The sequence below is a fragment of the Equus asinus genome, chromosome 12 (genome assembly GCF_041296235.1).
Source record: "Equus asinus isolate D_3611 breed Donkey chromosome 12, EquAss-T2T_v2, whole genome shotgun sequence".
Taxonomy (NCBI): Eukaryota; Metazoa; Chordata; class Mammalia; order Perissodactyla; family Equidae; genus Equus; species Equus asinus.
In genome coordinates, this window is record NC_091801.1 from 8620788 (window position 1) to 8640124 (window position 19337).

The 19337-nt window shown below is 36.2% G+C and overlaps 1 protein-coding gene across 4 annotated transcripts in view; it reads left to right on the top strand.

Annotated features, from left to right (window-relative positions):
- The window catches only part of IL7 (interleukin 7), a 54559-nt gene that overhangs the window by 25117 nt on the left and 10105 nt on the right, over positions 1-19337 (top strand). For 2 of the 4 annotated variants that reach the window (XM_044765912.2, XM_044765911.2), the window contains exons 3-4: positions 212-274; positions 18478-18558. In XM_044765912.2, the coding sequence (XP_044621847.1) occupies positions 212-274; positions 18478-18558 (144 nt within the window). The remainder of the gene's footprint in view (positions 1-211; positions 275-18477; positions 18559-19337) is intronic. The other 2 variants (XM_014853734.3, XM_014853732.3) reach the window with 1 other exon arrangement.

Genomic DNA, 19337 nt, shown 5'->3' on the forward strand with positions numbered 1-19337 from the left:
TAAAAAATAAGACTAGCAGTGCTTATATTATGGCTACATAAATTCTCCAAATCCAACATCCTTTGGTATGCACAATGGAAATAATTACATTTCCATAGATAGTTTCCTGGGCAGAATGAGATTAAGAACCCAACCTCTTATTTTTTGAGGTCCCATGATATTAGACTCTTTATGAAAGACTGAATTGTTCCTGACTGATATCCACTGACAGGGGGAATTCATCAGGACAGAACGGAATCTTGACTCGTCCCCTGGACTCAACACCAGATTCACGGTATTTGTTGGGGAAAGTTTACTCTGGAGGACAGTGTCAGGATTGGCACCACTTTCAGATACGAGTACCCTGCTATTGCAAATCTCTTTGGAAACAATGCTGGGCATATAAGTATGAATTAAAGAATTATAAATTTGGGACCTCAGGCCTTTGTACTGTTGGGACCTGTACAGATGTCAGGACGAGCAAGGATATCAGACTCTGTTGCACTGGTTTTCTGTGTTGATACCTTGTAGCTGCAACAGAAATCAAAAACAGAAAGAAAAAGCATAAGCTAAAAGCTGTGGATGGATCAGATAGTCCTGTTTTCTCTACATGGCCATGTGGAAGGAAACCTGGGCTGTTTGCGTTTAGAAAGATGGGTTATTTCAGCATTCAGAGTTTACAAATGGCGGCTGAGGTCCTCTGAAAGTTTGGGTGTGTGTGACTAGTGATATTGTCATTCAATCAGTCATTTTTCGATCATATGAAAATACAATGGAAAACTTGAAGATTGATAAAATGTAGTTCTTGCACTAGGAACAAGTAAATAAAAAGCAGTAAATACTAAGTGAGTGGATGGAGTTCACGAAGCCAAGTTCCCGAAAAGAGTAATGGGACTGAAATGGCTCCCAGCAGCTGGAGAGAGAAAGAAGAGGCCTTTCTGAGTAGGGGCAATGAGATGAATGCTAGAGCCACATCATAACTACAAAGTCTGTCCCAGTGACGGAGGAATGTCTGTTCAGAATTCCCTTTTTATAGGTGCCTATTATTGTAAAGACTTGACTTACTCATATCTGGCCAGGCTTCTATAAATCAGTGCATTTTATCTTTGAGGATAATGGTGCTTCTAATACTCCCATGCTTTAATAGCTATTTTGTGAGAATTACTGTCTTGGTAATTTTTAAATTTTTGAAGCCAGATCTATGTCAGTATTAGATCTGGCAATAGTGTCAGTTTTATAGAATCTGGACTCTTTAGCACGTGCATTTAAAGGTTTCTCAGCCGGATAACCAGCCAAGATGTTGTAGACATTGCAGATCACATAATAATCACTTGTGTGCTTCAGCAGTTTCCTATTAACAGAGATTATTTATGCAAGTTACTAATTCACTGACCATCACTGGTGGTGAAGACCATGAGGTTAGAAATGTAGTTTGTAGAGATAAACGGTTACTGTGCACCATGAAGACCACAGATATGTTCTAATCTGACCATGAGTGATTTATAATGAACCTATTTATGTCATGACCCAGCGGACCCCATGTGAATATTCAGCCTGAATCTGCCACTTACTAGCTATGTGACATTGGATAAATTACTTCATCTTTTTATACTTTAGTTTCCTTATTTCTAGAATGGGGATAAATTTAGTACCCACATTTCATGAGGTTATTATAAGAATTAAGTGAATTAATATATGTAAAGCTGATGAAACAATGCCTGGAATTTAGTAAGCAGTCAACAAACGATGCCTCATAATATTATTCATGTTAGAAATAGTATGTCTGCAACAACGCCTTCCACATTTCCTATTTCACGTCCTTAAGCACAGAAGCAAATAAAAACCTGTGATATTTTTAAATGGCTAGAAGTTGTTGGATTTACGAGACTGAAATTCTACTAAAATTCAAATGTACACATGATGATTTCACATTTATAGAACTTAGAAATGGGTCGTTGATAATTGTGGTTTTCAAATTTTTCTTTATCCATGAAACTTTTTTCAAATGAATTCTATACAGAACTCCAATGAGGCCCCAAGCCATGACTCTTCTGCATTATATTATGACCATTTCCAAGTAGCCCCTGAGTCATCCTGTGGAAATCCCAGGATTACACAGAATGCAGGGTGTGGAAACCATTGCTCAAGTTCAGCACGTTCATTTTACAGCTGCGGAAATTCAAAGAGAGGCTACAGCACGTCAGCACAGTGCTCGAGTTAGAGAACTGGTCTGGAAATGAAAATGTTTGGGTCAGAGTCCTAGCTTTGCCGCTTTGACTTTGAGACTTTGGACAAGTCAATTAATTGCTGTAGGGTCTCACTTTTCTAATTCATAAAATCAGAATTTTTGCTTGCCTAATCTTTGAGATCTATTACTGCTGAAAAATTATTTAATGCCTATAGTGGAAATATTCAGATGCAGATATCCACACCCTGTTTCATGTTCTTTCCATTACACTGATGTAGGATCACAGTCTATTTAGAAAAAGCAGACAATGGATGCTCAGTATGAAACTTTTATATATATCTTTTATAACACTCCTACGCACTTAGAGTACGTAAGCGTAACTTATGACCTGTGGCACTATACCAACTACAGGTGGATATGACGCCAGGTTTCAATAATTATTCAGTGCCTATATTTGACATGAACATTGATATTTAGTGAAATCTGCCAATTGTTGAATCATACAGTTCCTGGAACACCATTTCTTATCCCCAAGCTTGATTAACACAAATCAGTAAAACACAAGTTTGTATCTAGGGTGTGTGGTAACGCTGGAAAGACATCCCTTGAATAGAAAATATATATTCATCTCAAGAAAAGGCATCCAACGCGTATACAATTTTCCGCAAGATAAAGAATGGGTTTAACAACTAGGATTTATTCATTACCCTCTTTTGGGGTCCTCCTTTGTTCTGTATTCGTAACATATAAGTAATTCTAATGAATTTTGCTGGTTGTTTGATTTTTCTTGAATTGAGCCTCATCAAGGAAATTCTACAGAGGTATTTTCATAAGTGGAAACTGATAATTACAGGTTTTCTTACCTGACTCTTCTTCCTAAAATCATTTTAGGGGCACTTTCATGTATTATTTTGAAACATCATATTTGATCGTATAGTCATTTTCAATGTTATTTTTAGATTGGTGTCCTTTGCTTTTATTCCTAGCATGTTTTACACAGTGAATGACCATCGGTATTAATTGTTAAAGCATTTAACTTTCTATTTATGCTATTGTTTATGTACTATGGAGACATACAATATGAAACATTGCTGTTTTATATGTGTAAGTTAAATGAGAAGGAAGGTGACAATAAACGTCATTAGAACTGTTTTGCATGGGCTGCTCCTGGTCATAGAAAGGACTGGAGAATTAACAAATCACACTTTGGTAGGCTCAGAGCTTTGATTAATCAACATACAGTTATTATTGACCTTAGAATTTTAGCATAAAATACAGTAGGAAACACATTTTGGCTATTAAATTACTCTATTAAATATCTTCTGTTTCTTGAATGTCAGAGCATAATTAATATATATTAATTGTTGTAACAATGAATAAATGGTAAAGCCAAAAAATTTGTGCTCCTCTTTCCACCCACCTTATTAACCTAACAAAGTTGGGCAGTAGGTGAAGGGAAGGCCAGAAATACAGGATTTGATAAGGATCTGCTGTCTAGTCTTTGCATGTACTCGATATCTGTTATCTTCCCCAAACCTGTGCATCGAGGAAGAATTCTCAGAAATAGAGAAATCCAAAATCTTAGACAGGGCAAATATAGTTGAGTGCACAAATATTTGTATGTACTTTTTTTGTTAGAAAACGTAGAATGTGATTATAAGTTTGGAGTTGATTAACTCACCATTTGTTTCACAGTGACTATTCTAAACTAAAGAATACCTGTTTACCTAGTAGCTGTCTCCAAATTGGAGTCGGTTCCTTTATTTAGCTGGACTTACCCTGGTTGTACATTTCCAGTGAGACAAAATTCTAACAAACAGCCTTCTGATTCTTCTGTATTTTTCACATAATTTATATTTGCCTCCTTACACTGTATTTTTCCCATAATTTACATCTAGCCACCACCTAATTTGCTTCTCCACGCAAAGCAGATAAGCATCACAGTCAGCAGTACAGTATGACTGCGTCCCCAACATGAAAATCATCGTAAGGCAGAGCTGAAATCATGGCTCTTCCCTGCCCAACAGTTTTCTGTGGTTTACCACTGATTGTCTGTTGAATGCAGGACTAATACCTTATCTGGTGTTCCGGAAACATAATCTACTCCCAGTCTGCATTTCTAGCCTAATTACCACTTTACATTGCCCTTACACTCCCTCAACCATAATCAAACCAGACTACTTACTATTTCCCAAATGAGCCCCACATTTTTGTACCATAGGGCCTTTGCTCTGTGTTCTCCCCTTCTGGAATTTATTACTTCTCTTGTTTTCCACCCCAGATATTCACAAATTAAAATTTAAGTAGCCTTTAAGGTCAAGCTCAGGTTATACTTCATTCATAAGACCAGTCAAAAGTAATCTTCCTTTTATAGCATTTTATCTTGACTACTATTAAGGCAGTTATCGCTCTATAGTTTACGCATAAAATGTGAATATGCATATACATCCAATAATTTTTTTAAGTAGACACATAAATGAATGAATAAGCAAACAAAAAAGATTATAAGCTATGTCATGCACACAGGGTTCAGGATTTAGAAAACAATATATTTGCTTGGCTTTTTCTCTAGAACTTATATTCTCAACTCTCCTGTTAAACTTTGTGGATTGAAAATTTTTACTCAAGTTCACATTACTTAGATGGGAAACTTGGGGTAGCAGAAAAAGCATGGTCTTAGTAACTGGGCAAACCTGTGTTTTTGTGCTAGCTCTGACTATCATTTGTTTTCTCACTTTGTGAATCTGCTTTATCTGGGACTATAGAGTGTAATGGTGATGGTGATTGTTGTTGTGTTGGGTATTGTTTACACCATCAATCCTCCCAGGAAGAGGTCATTCCTGGGATAGGAAATGTGACACAGTTTTTTTTGTTTTGTTTTTACTGGAGGAGGAACTCCCACCTCTCTTTAGGGCTAGAAATGAGTTGCTCTAAAAATCTCAGTTTAGAGAGAAGTAGAGCCGTTCTCATGCTAAGGGTGAGCTTCCCCTGACCATGTGAAGGTGGGGCAGGAGCAAGCACAGACTTAATATTGGCAGAAGTAGCTGCACAAGAAGGGTGGCTGTTTTTAGAGCAGCCAGAATCCAGGGTATCGCTTATGAAATCCTCCAGGCTGAAGAAGGTATATGCATTAGTACGCTTTTACTTACAAGTAGTACAAAACTGAACATAGACGAACTTAAACATTAAAGAGTATTTATTGGCTTATATAACTGAAAAGTCCAGCAGTTGAGTGCTTTCATCTGTGGCTTAGTCAGAACTTCAGCTTTACAATTCTTTTCACGCTGCATTTCTCCAGGTGTCTTCAGCTTCATGCCGTCCTGCCAGTACTAACCAGAGTTTTTAGCATCTTTCAGATCCAGGAGAATGAGTATTCTCTTCCCTGTAACTAATGAGCCAAGGTCCTAGCTGTACTCTGATTGCATTACTATGAAACAATCCTTATGCCAGTGGAACACCAAGGCCCTGATTTCTTTAGACCTTGGTTATTTGACCAGTTGCTCTGGCGGGGGAGATGGGATAACCCTTATTGACTTAGTATCTAAGTCTCAGACGATCAAAGCCCAACCCAGAGGCGGGAGTGAGATTACGTTCCATAAAAAAAACACATGAGTGCTAAATAATGAAGAGGGGAAGAATAGATAAGATATGGAAAGAAAACCACAATGTCCATTACAATAGGAGTGTTTGGAGTTCCAACAGTTAAGAAAATGCTTTGGACATAATAAGGGTTATGATCCCTCCCCACAACTGGAGTGAGACCATCAGTGGTTGTCACTAGAGAATCTGCTTTACCCAGGAAAGTGGTGATTTCATGAAAGTCATCATCTCTAGAGGCAGATCTTGACAGCAAGTTGAGGAGACCAAATGGAAGAACTTGAGTTTATTACAGAGCACACATTAGATAATAGCATGGGGCATTTCAGAAATAACATGGTACTTTGAGAGGAGTTAATTTCCATCAGTCAGGAGTTAAAGGTTTATATTATATTAATGTGTGTATAAGAAAGAAGAGTGACTTTATGTGTAATCATTGCATGGACACACATGTAAAGGTCTCCCTAAGAGAAAAGGCAAGGACCTTATATAACTAGACATATTATCTTCCTACCCATCGCTCTTTCTCTTTCCTTCCCTCTCTTTTTCTCTCTCTATTTCACACACAAACATATATGCATATACATACCTATTAGTCTGTATATATGTGCATTTATATAATTAAGAGAAGGTAATTGATGCCATAGACAGAGTCCAGAGAGCTAATCTATGAATAACAAATGATTCTGGTGAAAAAATAACAAATGAAATAGAAGCAAAAATTCCAGAATTGTAGAGAGATCTATTTCCGTATTTAAAAATATATATATAAAGTCCGTTGATTATTAGCAAACAAGACAAACAAAAGGATCTATCAAGGAGAAATTTTTCAAGTAAGCATCCTTCTTGGAAGAATAAGGAGGAAGGGTTTCCAATAAAGGAAAATAAGATTAGGCTACCTTCCAATTTTTCTGTCAAGATTTGTGATAACAAGAGCATGAGTCCACAATCCTAGACCTAGGCAAATTTTACTCAATGTGCAAAGGAAAATAATGATGCCTAGAGCTCAGTAAGGATACAATTTCCTTATCTAAAACCATAACAACAAAAACCTGACTCTAAGATTAGTCTAGGCAAGCAAGATATCAATACATATCAATGATAGAGACATGATCATATAAAATGACTACTGTTAAATACTGAACTATTTAGTGATGTCTAGGTAGTTATTGTAAATACAGAAACACAACGATAACATGTTTCACCTAAAAATTAATAATATACAAAGCACATGGATACAGAAGGATTGAGAGAAAGTAAAAACAATGATAAACCCCTTGTCTGATATTGAATAACCAATAGATATGTTTACTAGTTAAATTGAGAGAGAATATAATTGTAATTTGTTTTTTGGAAAACAGTTCTAAAAGAACTTTCTTTTATATACCAAAATGACAAAACAAATGAAAAGGAGAATTAAAAAATAGTAATGAATATCTGACAATAAATATGAATTATTTTAAACTCTGAAATTAAGACTAATTGTAAAAATACATTATATGGATACAGTACATGCGAGATACACCTGAAATAAAACATAGAAAATGTTTCTAAATTCCTAATATAAAATATACAAACTGATCATTAAAAGACAAACAACCTAAGAAAGTGCATAAGAACAGGCTACTCATAGGAAAGGAAATGCACATTGTCAATTAAAGTGAAATGATGCTCATCCTCTAGGAGTTATGGAAATGCAAATTCGAGTTACAACGAGGCACAAATTCTCACATATCAGGACTGATAAAAATGTTAAAGTCTGATGACATCTGGCAAGGATGTGACAAATGGGCTCCCTTATTTGCTACTGGAAGCATGAATGATTTTTAAAATCAATATGCCATTTTCTTCAGCAAATCTCAATTATTGGAACCAATTCTACAGAAATGCAAGCATTAATACAAAAGGAGATAATATATGCATACAAATATATATATACGTATTTTTTGTAAGAGCAAATATCGACTTGATTGTTCATCAATAAGAGAAGTGTTGAATAAACTGTCAAGTACACTTAATGTGGAATATTATGCAGTTGTGAAAAAAAATGTTCTAGATGTGTTTGACCTAGAATCATGGCCATGATATAAAGTGAAAATAATACAAAACAGGTTGAAGAGTAATGTATATGCTATCATCCAATTTTTTTTAAAAAATTGAAAATGGAAAAATACCTTCATAAGCCCTATATATGCATGTATATGTGTGAATTTTGTGTGCTTGTATGCACATTACACATATGTGTAGGTTTTTTCAGCAAGAAAGATAGTCTCATCAAATTGCTAATATTAATCACCTCAAATGTGTGATTCTAGTGGGGGCAGTGGAGAGAAATTGAAAAGTTTTCATCATACATCTCAGTATTGTTTGAATAATGACAAGCAAGCAATATATTTGACAGAAAAATATTTTTTATGTTCAAAATAACTAAAAGAATAAAAAGATGGGAAAACTATATCGTGCAAATCAAAATCAAAGTAGTCTAATACAGATAGAGTGACCAAATAATTTATTGCTCAAAATAGAACACTTTTAAGGATGCAAGAGGAAGCTATCCAAACAGGTTGCCATTCTGCCATAATCCAGAATGGTCCCAGAAAACTGGGATGTGTGGTCACCCTACAAATAAAATATAATTCAAAAGTAACACTAACGAGAACAAAGAAGAAGATTTGATTTTAATGAAAAGGCATTGTAAACAGCAAAGAGACTCTATTCACAACCTTTTTATACCATACAGAACATGGCAATACTAGAGCAAAAATTCTTAGAATTACACTCATCTTCTCATTCCTTTCTATCTGGGAGAAAGAGATTTATCTTCCTGCTTTCTAAAACTAACTTTAAAAATATTCTTGACACTTTATTCCACATGGCCGCCTCTTTGACTAGATTTTGACTTAATTAGTTGTCCATTCTTCTTCTTGAAACATTGGCCTACCTCTCTGTACTGAAAAGTTCCCATTGTATGACAAATATGTCACATAATTATTCCAAAAGAAGTGAGTTACAGCATTGCAGTTATGCAAAAGGGCTCTAGAATCAGATGGCCTGGGCATAAACTCTTGATTCTGCTGTCCAGTAACTGTGACTTTGGGCAAATTACTCTATCTCCTATGCCTCAGTTTCTTGGAAGAAACTGTATATTATATCCCAGTGTAATAAAGGGAGAATAGTACTGAACTCAAAGGATCCTTGAGAGAACAGGAAAGATATGTAGGTAAGTTTTGTGTCTTGTACAGAAATACACGCTCAAAGCTGTAATTGAAAGCTCCATAAGAATACTTTCTCATCCTCGGAGTCCAGTGCCTAAAAGCACACCTGGATCTTTTAACTTATTAAGTGAATATTCGTTAAGTTTAAAAAGTCAACTTTTACCATCATGACTGAGATACCACTCTCTCTTTCGCTCTTTTCTCTCCTCTTTCCATAAACTTTCTTCCTGCTACCTCAGTCCTCAATTCAATTAAAATTGTTCCTACCGCCTGCAATCTACAGACTGATTGCTGCCTGAGGGGGCAAGGACCAATCTCTGTCTTTTAATTGGTATATTCAGATTATTGACATTTAAAGTGGTTATTGATATAGTTAGATTAATAGCTACCATTTTTTTTACCGTTTTTTGTTTGTTCTTTATTTCTATTTTTGTCTTCCACACTTTTTTTGCCTTTTGTGTTTTTGACATTTTACATGATTCCATTTTCTCTCCTCTCTTAGCATAGCAATTATACGGTTTTTACTTTTATTGGTGGTTGCCCCATGATTTGCTATATATATTTACAACTAACGCAAGCCCACTTTCAAATAACACTAGACCACTTCACGGGTAGTACAAGTACCTTAAAATAAAAACACATTCCTAATTCCCTCCTTCTCCCCTCACGTTCCTTGTATAATTGCTTTCATTTATTTCACTTATATATGTATGCATTATATATATATATAAAATTGAAGGTATTGTTGCTAATATTATTTTGAATGAGCTGTTAGATTAAGAAAGTTTTTATTGTATCTTCATTTATTCATTCTCTTAAGCTCTTCCTTTCTTTATGTAGATCTGAGTTTCTGAGCTATATCATTTTCCTTCTCTCTAAAGAACTTTTTTTGACATTCCTTTCAAGGCAGGTCTACTGCCAACAAATTCAATTTTTGTTTGTCTGAGAAACTCTTTACTTTTTCCCTTTCGAAGGATAACTTCCCAGGGTATAATAAATTCTAGGTCGGTGGTTTGCTTCTCTCAACACTTTGAACAGTTCACTTCACTCTCTTCTTGCTTGCAAGGTTTCTGAGGAAAACTTGGATGTAATTCTTATCTTTGCTCCTCTATAAGTAAGGTTCCCCTCCCATCATGGCTTCTTTCAAGACTTTTCCTTTATCTTTGATTTTCTAAAGTTTGCATATGATATGCCTAGGTAGAGGATTTGGGCATTCACCCTGCTTGGTGTTCTGTGATGTTCCTGGTTCTGTGGTTTAGTGTTTGGCATTAATTTGGGGAAAGTTCTCAGTCAATGTTGCTTCACATATTGCTTCTATTCCTTTCTCTCTTTCTTCTCCTTCTGATATTCCCACCATGCATATGTTACACATTTTGTAGTTGTCCACAATTCTTAGGTGTTGTATTCTGGTTCCCCCCTCCCTTTTTTTTTTTCTCTTTTTAGTTCTGGAAGTTTCCATTGTCATATCCTCAAGTTTTTCCTTGAGGATGTCTAATAAAGACCCATTATTCTATTACAATAGTGATTTTTATCTCTAGCATTTTTTATTGTTTTTTAGAATTTTCATCTCTCTTCTTAGGTTGTCTGTTTTCTTGCATGTTGTCTACTTTTCCCATTAAAACCCTTAGCATCTTAATCATAGTTTTTAAAAATTCCCTGTCTTATTATTCCAACACCTCTGCCATATCTGACTCTGGTTCTGGTGCTTGCTCTGTCTCTTCAAGTTGTGTTTTTTGCCTTGTAATTTTTCGTTGAAATCTGGACATGATGTACTGGGTAAAAGGATCAGTGGTAAGCAGACTTTTAGTGATGCGGCAGTAAGGTGTGAGGAGAAGGGAAGCACATTATAGCCCTATGATTAGGTCTCAGTCTTTTGATGAGTCTGTGCCCCTGGACTGTAGACTTTACCAGTGACTCTCAGAACCTCCATCTCTTAGGCGAGACAGGATGGCTAGAGGGGGCTAGGGTTGGTTGTTTCTCTCCCTCCAAATAAGTTAGGCTCTGGTAAAACCCCAGCCGGTTAGGTTCTGGTTTACTGTTTCTCATGAGGGCAGGCCTTGTTAAGAACATAATGCTCTGATGTAGTTCAAAATGGTTCCTTTTCCCTTCACCCTGCCAAAAGCATGAAAGGATTTTTTTCAAATATTCACTGTGAGGACCTCATAGAATTCCTGCAGGTAGAATTCAGAAAAGTGTGGGGCCCCCCAGTGATAGAGTGTCCTTGGAGTTTTTAACTCTCGGACTTGTCCACTCTGAGCCTCCAACAATTCATCAATTGCAGTTCAGGTTTTTCTACTCCAGCACTGGTTTCCATGGAGATTTCTGCTCCTGTAAATTGTGATTATTTGTGTCCACCTGTCTGTCTCTCCGACATTTGGGGCAGCAGTTTGCCCTGTGACCTCACTTCTCTGACAGATATAAGAAGAGTTGCTGATTCTTCAGTTTGTTCAGCTTTTTACTTGTTATGATGGAGTGGCGACTTCTGAGCTCCTTATATGCCAGCCTGCAACCCAGAAGTCTTCCAAACAACTCTATTTTCATATTACTATTTCTTTGGTTTATATAGTATTTAATTAAGTGATCTAATTAAATAATAAGTGTAACTTAGTGTTAAGGAATTGACTTAGAAAATATGCCACTCAAATCATGAGAACAAAAATACTTGAGTATATCAGAAGCCAGACTACTAGTTGGGAGTGTTCAGGGCGCTGTGGGTACTAGTCAATATGTTTAGATGGATAGAGAGTACTGATCAACCCAGCAAGTCAGTTAAATGGAGATCAATTAAGAGAGCTTCTCCCACATATGTCATGTGTGTGCATATGCATATACATTTGAATAATATGCTTCCACATATCTGTTTGATGTTTTTATTATAAGCAAAATATTACCTCAAGACAAGTATCGTAATATCTGCTTGATTTTATTTTCTATCATTACATTTTTACCATCTATTATCAGCCTCTTTTTCTACTTTCATTTTGTTTTGTTTATGTGGATGAATTTTGTGCAAGACTCAGCTTACCTGACCTTTTAGTTGGCATTTTACACTATGGACCACCACCTCCTTAAGACAGTCTATTCCACTGTTTTTCTTTCTAACTCTCTGGCTCCCCTATGTATGTGTCTATTTAACATCTGTTCTTGGATCTCTCAACATCAACTCAAACTTCCTCCGTTTAAAACCAAACACGTCATTTATTCACTCCACTTCTTCTACTATTTCCCATCTCAGTAAATGGCAACACCGTATGTTCTGTTGCACACATCAGAAAACCCAGGAATCATCCTTGGATGTCAATCTCTCTTAACATTAATTTTTAAATCATGTTAAATTTGTTTCTTAAATATTTCTCAAATCTATTCACCTATCTCTACATTCTTTCCCACTATGAAGTCCAAGAAACCATTACCTCAAGCATAATAGCCCCCCCAAAATTCAAGCATATGCTTTCTTGAACCCTTCCACCATGTTGCTATTAATATGATCTTTGAAAAAGGTGTTTAGTCCTTCATCATTGCTTTTAAGATCAAGACAAAGCTCTTTAACATGTTCTTCAGCCTCTGAATAATTTTGTCTTTTCCATCCTCTCTGGTTTCGTGTGAAACCAGTGATTTCTCTTGCTTTCTCAGCTATATACCTGCTTTCCCTTGCTCTGTTTTTTCCAGGAGCGTACCTGCCATTGTTCCCTCCCACTTAAATGCAGCCATACATGCTATTTTCTACATCTTGAATCCTCCTCTATTTCCGCTTTCTCTAGTTCACTCATGCTTTAGATCTCAGTTGAAGTGTTCTTTTCTCAGGGAAGTCTTCACTGAAGTTCCCAAATAAAATCCTTCTTGTATAGGCTTTCATGGCACATGGTAGATGCTCAATAAGTATTTGATTGAAGAATAAACGAATGACTTTTCATTTAAACTACGAATCAGCTACCAGTTCATACTATAATCTGCTAAGCTACCTGACACATGGCAAAATTTGTAGCAGTTGAAATAAGATTCCAAGAACAATATATGCCTTTTCAAATTTCATACAGAGTACAGATTTCACTAAAACTAAGTCTCACTTTTTAAAAGGTCCTCCAAATGAGTCTTTATGTAATACAAAGGCTTTGGGCCATGGATGGGTTGTGATAGTGATGATCAGAAATGAAGAATCTTTCTGGAAGGACCAAGTTCATTTTCAAAGAATGGCAAGACATGAGACTGAATCTTTCTTTTCTATGTCAAAACCCCAATCCTTAGAACCAGACCTATGAAATGAATAGAAGAATAGAAACAGTAATCAATTATGTCATTGCTGACTAGAATCATTTACCAGCAATAATTAGACATTAGTTCAATTAGAGCTAATGTTACCATGAACATTCACTGTGAGCCTTACTGACCTTCTCTCTTGAAGGAAAAACCATAAAAAAATTAAAGGAACTATTCTAAAGGACAGAGAATATAGCAATTGGGTAAGAATGTGTTCTGAGGCAAAATACTTGAACTGAAGGTGCTGGCCGCCCCAGTTCATTACCCTTGCCCCTTTCCACTTTATTTTTGGACAATTAATTAATCCAAAAAGCAACAGTTCTGTATCAGTCAGCTTTTACTTCATAACAAACAGCCACAAAGGCATACAACAATATGCATTTGTTGCAGATTCGTGTTTATGCAAGTTGGTTGGGGTCGATTGTCTCCATATGTTTCATTCTAGGTCTCTGGATGGAGGAGCAGTTGTGTAGTCATTTTAACATATGTCTACGAATTCTTTGACACTCCTGCTTTCAAGAGGTGGAGCTTAATTCCCTTCCCCTTGAGTGTGGACTGGAATTAGTGATTCACTCTGAACCAAGAGAATAAGATGGAAGTGGCTGTGTGTGACTTCCAAGACTAGGTCATAAAAGGCATTGTGGCCTCCTCCTTGTTCTTTTGAATTGCATGCTAGGGGGGAGGCCAGCCATCTTGTAAAACACTCAAGTAAGTCTATGAAGATGCCCCTGTGATGAGAACCTGAGGCCTCTTGCCAATAGCTGTGTGAATGAGGCATCCTGAAAGTGGATCAGTCCTCTAGTCCTAGTCAAGCCCGAGGTGACTACAGACATGGCCAGCATCTTGACTGCAGCATCATAGAAGATGCTGAGCAGAAATACCCAGTTAATCTCCCAAATCCCTGACCCAAAGAAACTGTACAATAATAAACGTTTGTTTTAGGCCACCAAGTTTTGTGATAATTTATTATGCAGTAATAGATAATGAACGCAAGCTGCTACCAGAGGCTTGAAAGACAAGAGTGCAAGGGGCCAAGCTTAGTTGTGGAAGTACTTTTCAAGCCTCTGCTCTTGCCCAACCTGCTAATATCTGCCACCCAAAGCTAAGTCTTCTGGTCAAATTCAACATCAGTGGGCAGAGAAATACTTCTCTATAGTATGCTGAATTAAGGCCACTCAAAGATATTAGGTTCTAATGCCTGGAAATTTATAAGGAAACTGACTCTTTGCAGATGTGATTATGTAAAGGATTTGGACATGGTGATATTATTCTGGGTTATCCAGATGGACCCTAAATGCCACCACAGTGTCCTTATATGAAAAGGCAGGGAGGACTTGACACACACACACACAGAAGAAAGTAAGGTGAAGGTGGAGGCAGACACTGGAGCTATGTGGCCACAAGCCAAGGAACTCCAAGGAATGCTGGCAGCCACCAGATGACAGAAGAGGCACACACAGATTCTTCACTAGAGTCTTGAGCTGACACCTTGATTTGGGACTTGCGGTCCCCAGAACTGTGAAAGCATAAACTTCTGTTGTTTCAAGCCACCAAGTTTTTGGTACCTTTGGTTACAGCCCTGGGAAACTAACAACTCCTCCCATGGGGTAGGGGTTGAATATTGGCTGAACAATAATCTAATATATTTTAGCATCCTCCCAAAAAATCATCAGAAAATCAGAAAGGAAACACTATGTATTGATACTACCAAAATAAATTAACAAATGAATGAACAAATAAATAGTCAAATGAATACATACATAAGAAAAATGAAGAATTCAGATCACAGGTTAATTATCCACGAAAGCAGTAGAAAATGCCAAAATTCTTCTTCTTACCATTCTCTAAGAAACCAAAGTAAAAAGAGCTAAAAATAATACAGTATCAGAGAAGAGATAATAGAAGGAATGAAAGCGAGCTGTCTAGATTTAGGGGGAAAAATGGAGAATAAAATAAAATGCAGAAATGAGTGCCCCATTAGAACAGGCACATGGAAGACATGGTGGAGAAAAGCCACATAAAATGAAATTTTAAAAAATCAAAGATAAATATATAAAAGCAAATCAAAACTACAATGAGGTATCACCTCACTCCAGTCAGAATGGCTATAATTAACAAGACCGGAAACAACAAATGTTGGAGAGGGTGTGGAGAGAAGGGAATCCTTGTTCACTGCTGGTGGCAGTGCAAACTGGTGCAGCCACTATGGAAAGCAGTTTGGAGTATCCTCAGAAAATTAAGGATAGATCTACCATATGATCCAGCTATTCCACTGCTGGGTATTTATCCAAAGAACTTGAAAACACAAAGGCATAAAGATACTTGCACCCCTGTGTTCATTGCGGCATTATACACAATAGCCAAGACTTAGAAGCAACCTAGGTGCCCATCAAGGGACGAATGGATAATGAAGATGTGGTATTTATACACGATGGACTGCTACTCAGCCATAAGAAAAGATGAAATCAAGCCATTTGCGACAACATGGATGGACCTTGAGGGTATTATGCTGAGTGAAATACGTCAGAGGGAGAAAGTCAAATACCATATGATCTCACTCATAAGTAGAAGATAAAAACGACCAAAAAACCCCCAAAATACATAGCATTGGAGATTGGACTGGTGGTTACCATTGGGGAAGGGGGCAGGGGGGAGGGCAAAAGGGGTGATTAGGGTCACATGTGAGGGGATGCACTATAATTAGTGTTCGAAATATGATGTACATCCGAAAAAAATAAAACAAAATAAAGAAAAAAAAAAGAAAGAAAAAGTGAAATAGAAAATCTATTAGTGTTTTTGAAGAAGAGACCATTACAAATGCAATAGAAAAAAATTAAAAGATAGAAGAAAACTATGCTGAAATGAAAGAAGATGTAATTTTACAAGTTGAAAGGGCATTATGTATTTTAGGAACAGCTTATAAACATAATGTTTAATATTGGAAAATATTGCAGTTCCAAGTCTATGCGATCTTGGCTTTTTTTCTCGTTATTTTCCATATTCATAATAAATATGAAGAAATCTTCAAAGATTTCAAGATGCCTATAAGAAACTGCTATTGGTAGAGTAATTCTACTATTTAAGTCAAAAGATGGGTACATAAGGTTCTTTCCAACTCCCTGCTTCTATAAATCTTAATCTGAGCCATCCTTCTCATAGGGCTTGAATGAAAAGAATTTCAGAAAGCAACTGTAATTGGCATTCATGTACACATGTTAAATTGATTCATAAAATGCACTCAGGTCAACTAGTCAATAATAAATGTGCCTTTTATAGGAGTCAACCCTGTAAGTGTATAATAACATCTTTATATACTGTAATAAACATTTGGCAAACAAGTCTCTGGTATAACATTACCTTTCTGTATTTGCCAAAAATGAGTTTTGTTAAATACTTGGAGCAACAGTTTAACGAATACAGCTTTTCAGATATTCATGTGTCACGCAATTTGTTAAAATGCTCCAAGAAATGGGTACTAATTCTGTGGCATGTTTTCATACCATATTTTTGGTAAATTGGAAAATACCATACAGATTAGCTGCAGAGTTGTCATTTTTTTTTTTTGAAGGATGGCATGGCAAAAAATAAATGCATATTTTATCAAAGAGAAATGTATGTATGATTTATTATCCCTCTTGGGGTTAAATGGAAGTCAATAGGAAAATTCTTTAATAGGCAAATATTAGTTCTCCATGATTTTTCGGGAATGTGTATAATGTGGCAACATGAGGATACTTACAGAAAATATATCTATTTGCACTTGAGATATTTGCAGTATGACTGGGGTGGTTGACACTAACAAATTTCCTGTTTACAAAAGCATACTTTTCCAAAGATAAGAAATGATGTAGGGGCCGGCTCCGTGGCCCAGTGGTTAAGTTCGCGCGCTCTGCTGCGGCGGCCCAGGGTTCGGATCCTGGGCACAGACATGGCACTGCTTGTCAGGCCACGTTGAGGCAGTGTCCCACATCCCACAACTAGAAAGGACATGCGACTAAGATATACAACTGTGTACAGGGGAGGTTTGGGGAGATAAAGCAGAAAACAAAAAAAAAGATTGGCAACAGTTGTTAGCCCAGGTGCCAATCTTTAAAGAAAAAAAAAAGAAAAAGAAAAAAAAAAAAGAAATAATGTAAATTGTCCAAGGGATGCAGCATCCACCCTTTATATAAAACAGCACAAGAAACTGGGACTGTGTTTTCTTATCCTTGTTTCCCCATAGGGCTTGACAGAGGACTTTGCACATTGGCCCATAGTAAGTGTTGAATGGTTAAGTGAATGTTTACGTGTTCAGACACTAATTCCTGCAGGTAAAAAGGGTAGTGTGTACATTTAAAGTCAGGATAAACCCAGAGACCATTTATGCTTTTCACAGGTGACAAGAGTAATGCACACTTTTCTGAGAGGCAGATGAAGATTAGAAGCCCATGACTAAATGCCACCATTACTCCACTTTTTATCCTGTTTCTTTGGTGACAACATATAGGCTAAATTACTTGAAGTCCTTCTAGAAGTTCTGATAGCATGGAACTGCTAGGATGCTGGACAGAGCTAGTCCAACCCTGTGCATAAGAGAATCCACATCCTAATATGTCAACTAAGTTCTTGATTCAGGTAATCCCCACCTTCTAATACTGCATTCCTTAGAAATGAAAAATGAGCACGTACCAGTTTGCCTTCCCGCTCCTACATCACAATACACACACATTCAATCCCATTGTTTCTCTGCAAAATTCCACCTCAAATGTCCCAGACAAACTGGATGGCTAACAATACTGTAGAATGAATTTCAGCTTTACCTTTACCGTCAATAGGTTTTCCCTTCTTTCTGATGTAAATTCCCTTTGTTGCTGTTTGAGAGTAGCAGGAAATTGGACCAAATAACCTCTTAAATGCTTCTCAACTTCATGATTTCAAAACTTATAGGATTTTGTCTATATAGTGTCACTTCTAAAATAGGTACTTTTATTTTCCCAGATGAGCCAGAGTCTCTCAGTGATTTCTGGGGTTAAATTATGGAGTCTGGGGGGAGCTCTAAATATGTGAGGGTTTGCATATATATTTGTTTACGATTCAATTATAGAAAGCTATTCTTCATGCCTAGTCAGCTGAGCCAGGCTAAACTTATTTTCCTTAAAATGTACATATGAATACCAAGTATTATAACATTGTTATTTTTATAATTACTACATACTAGAAAAGTCCCCAGTTTAACATATTATTTTATATTATTTATTACAGGACAGCATGATAGAAATTGATAGCAATTGCCTGAATAATGAATCTAACTTTTTTAAAAAACATTCATGTGATGATAATAAGGTAATGATAATTATTTGGAGTCTAAATGTCATTCGAGCTTGATTTCATAGAGGCATAGTTTTTTTTTTGTATCTCTGTTAGATAATTATATTGATTATATCAATAACATATTCCTTTGGTTCTAGTCAGACAATTCCCACTGATCTATTAAGTTATACTATGGTCTTCATTTATGCTTTTATTTTATAAATAGCCCTATGCTTATTTGACAAATACTCTTTTCTATTTTAGCGTTTCATTTTCCATTTTGAAAATACTAGAAGAACTGCTGAATTTAAAGACACATATCTCTTATTTCTGAAATTTTTTGGCAGAAAAATTGCTTGCTAGAGTGACTGCTTGCACACACAAACATAAGTCATGGGCATAATTTATTTGTAGGCATTTTGAAATTTTTTCTTCCAATATTTTCTTATCTTCAAACCACTACCACTTCTAGTTGGCATAATATTACAATTTACAAAACTTCCAGTAAAAGTTTGTGTCATTTCTTTCTACAGAAACTAGTATGCTATTCAATAGTCTTTTTTAAACTTACAATAGTCTTTTTTAAACTTACAATAGCTGAGTTAACTTTTTTTTTAATGTCTTACCTTAAATATCGGAAAAACTTGTTTTAGGTGAATATGGCCCCTTATTTTCTTATTGCCAGCTATTCATCCATAGCTCAAAAGGTGCAAAGTAGTAACAAAGAGAAAAACCACACATACCTTCTGTTATGTTGTTTCCAAAAATACTCTCCTTTGGCTATCTTGTTTAAAATGGAATAAACTTGTCAT